The 2,857-nt window shown below is 34.1% G+C and overlaps 1 protein-coding gene across 1 annotated transcript in view; it reads left to right on the top strand.

The window, feature by feature from the left end:
- LOC107635214 overlaps positions 1 to 2,857 on the top strand; it is a 12,738-nt gene that overhangs the window by 5,789 nt on the left and 4,092 nt on the right. Inside the window, exons 3-4 of the mRNA XM_016338615.2 lie at positions 187 to 282; positions 370 to 429. Of these exons, the coding sequence (XP_016194101.1) occupies positions 187 to 282; positions 370 to 429 (156 nt within the window). The remainder of the gene's footprint in view (positions 1 to 186; positions 283 to 369; positions 430 to 2,857) is intronic.

Genomic DNA, 2,857 nt, shown 5'->3' on the forward strand with positions numbered 1-2,857 from the left:
TAAAATAACTTTTTTTTTTTAATAATACAACTTGCAAACTAAAGTCAACCTTTATTCATTTTGAATGATTTGTAGATACTTCTAAAACAGTTATTTAATTCATAAAATTACAAAAGAAATAATCTTGATGGTTATGGTTGCATTGGTGTCTGCCAATGCCATATCCCCTTCAAATTTTGGCAACAGGTATGTAATCCATCAGATGAAGAGCCTGCTGGCAATAATAACACAATGCTAAAGGAGAAGAGTAACAGTATATTGGTCGGCATGATAATTCTCCTTGTAAGTATCTCTTTATTTTACTCCCTCTGAGTAAGAAAAAACCTTCACCCTAATCTGGCAACTTAGCATATAATTTGCATCTTGCAGTTGAGGGAGTTGTATCAACGATGTCGTTACGAAGTCCTCAAAGAAGGCTTTATCAACGGGGTGAGTTATCTTCATCTTTTTATTACCCATGCTTTACTTTTACTCATCCATTAATTTCATTTTCTTCTTTAAATCTAATCATGCTGATTCGTACTTAAACATAGTTATACTCGTTTCATTTCATCGAAATGGCAATTTCTTTTCATAACAGTATAAAAAGAAAAATATTTTTTTATTGCTTCCCGTTTTTCATGATTTTTGAGATTAAATATCATGCTCTACAATATCCTTTAAAAGACGTTTGGCGTCAGCACAAGAGTAATCCTATCTGTTTGTTGGAGACCCATGCGCTACAAAAAAAACTTATGGTTATGATAAAAAACAGTGAAGGGTGACCATAGATTTATGGTTACAGTTTTGAATTTATAGTCATGATTTTTTATTCTGGCCTATTCTGCTGTGGTTATAGGTCTATGATCACGGTTTTTTTTTATCTATGGTCATGGTTTCTATAATTACAGTTACAATTTTCAAATTCTAACACTTTAGGTCACGTTTTTTCACCGTAATCATAGTTTTTATGGTCATTCCCTCTTTAAAACCGTGATCATAGTCTTATCTATCACTGTAATCATAGCTCTATGATCAGTGGTCACCCCTCCTTAAAACCGTGACCATAGTCTTATCTATGGTCATAGTTTTCACTTTCCGAAACTGTGACTACAGATTTTTTTAGGTCATTATTTTTTTGAAAAACTGTGACCATAATTTTTTTTTTGTCAGTATAAAAAACTGTAACTATAAACCCCTTTTAGGCCATCTTCTAAAATTGTGATTATAAACTCTTTTAAATTACCATTTTTTAAAAAATCGTAGCAAAAAAAATCTATAATCATGATTTTTTTCGCTTTTTATTTTCTATATGGAGGACTGGAATGAGTTGAACGCAGTTATGGAGGAAGGGGGAGCTTTACTTTAATGTGGAGTCAATGCAAAAGGAAATCGGACCTTGCGAGTGGGGGAGGGGATCTCGGACCCTCCGATTTGCATGCACTTATTATTAAACAAACAAAATTATGAAAACTCACGGTCCGATTTCCATTAGTGTAAATTAAAAAAAAAATTTCCACAACCACAAAACGGACCCAGCGATTACTTTAACGAACCAAAACAAATCAAACAAAGAAATCGGACCATCCGTTTTGCTGGGTCATATCGCACGGTCCGATTTTCTCTATGTGCTAGTACAAAACTGACCTTCCGATTTACTTACAAAATTTCTAATACATAGAAATCGGAGGGTCCGATTACTTCCTTTCCAAATCTGACAAAACCTGTCCCACATTCGGGTGTAGCACCCCCTCAATCCATATCTCAGTACAACACTAACCCCTCCTCCATAACCAAAAAAATGACCCGATTTTTTTACTGTAGTCGTAGACCCAAAATGTTAACATTTCGGTTGCTAAAGCTAGTAATATTGCCAGAAAAGTTATTTATTAATCTAAAACTGAATTTCAATCAAGAAAATAAGTAATTCGCCAAAAAGCCCTGCACTTCCGCGGTAGGTCGGAAAAGTGATAATGCACGCTAAACCACTTCTCAGCTGACTTGTACAACACTGCTGTTTCTGTTCTCTTTCTACCCTTATAAAGCATTCACACTTTTATGCAACAATCGACATGAGACTTGTGGAGCTAAGGAGATTTTATTTTTAGATTTTGCCCGACAGAGCTAGGGGTGTACATGGTTCGGCCCGGCTCGAAGATTCGGTTTGGTTCCGAACACTTTAGAGGCTAATTTAGTGTGATTTCATCGGGTTTAAGGCTGGATAAGGGTCTCGAAAATATACCCAGTCATTATTTCGGGTTGGATCCGGGCCATAGCTCGAGTCACCCGAACTCGGCCCAGTGATCCGATCATCATACACAATTAATATTTTGTGTTATTAGTGATGGATGATGGTTATTCTTATGTGGAATTTAAATATTATAAATCTTAATATTTTGTGTTATTAGTCATTATAAGTTAATGTTTTATGTTTAAAATGCATAAGACTTTAGACTAATGCATAATATTGTGTTATTTGTATTGATTTAAATATTTGGTGTTATTAGACAATATTAGTATTTATTATGGTTATGCTTTAATTTTAGAGAATGGTTGATTCTTATTATATTTTTTTAAGTGAATTTTACTATGTGAATTGTGAAATAATGGTTGAAAATTATGTGATTTTTACATGCAAAAGACCCGGTTTTCACCCGATTTTTTATCCGATTTTCACCCAATCCGAAGGTGCATAGGTTTTATCGGATTTAGAATCGGGTTAGGGTCTAAAAATTAGGTCCGGTCTATATTTCGGGTCGGGTCTGAGTTAAGCCAAATCCAGTGTGGCCCGGCCCATGTACACCCCTAAGACAAACAATGGTTTTTATGAATAATATGAATAATAAATTTTAAAATTTACTTAATAAAATAAAAATAT

The sequence above is a fragment of the Arachis ipaensis genome, chromosome B04, assembly GCF_000816755.2.
Source record: "Arachis ipaensis cultivar K30076 chromosome B04, Araip1.1, whole genome shotgun sequence".
NCBI classification, from domain to species: domain Eukaryota; kingdom Viridiplantae; phylum Streptophyta; class Magnoliopsida; order Fabales; family Fabaceae; genus Arachis; species Arachis ipaensis.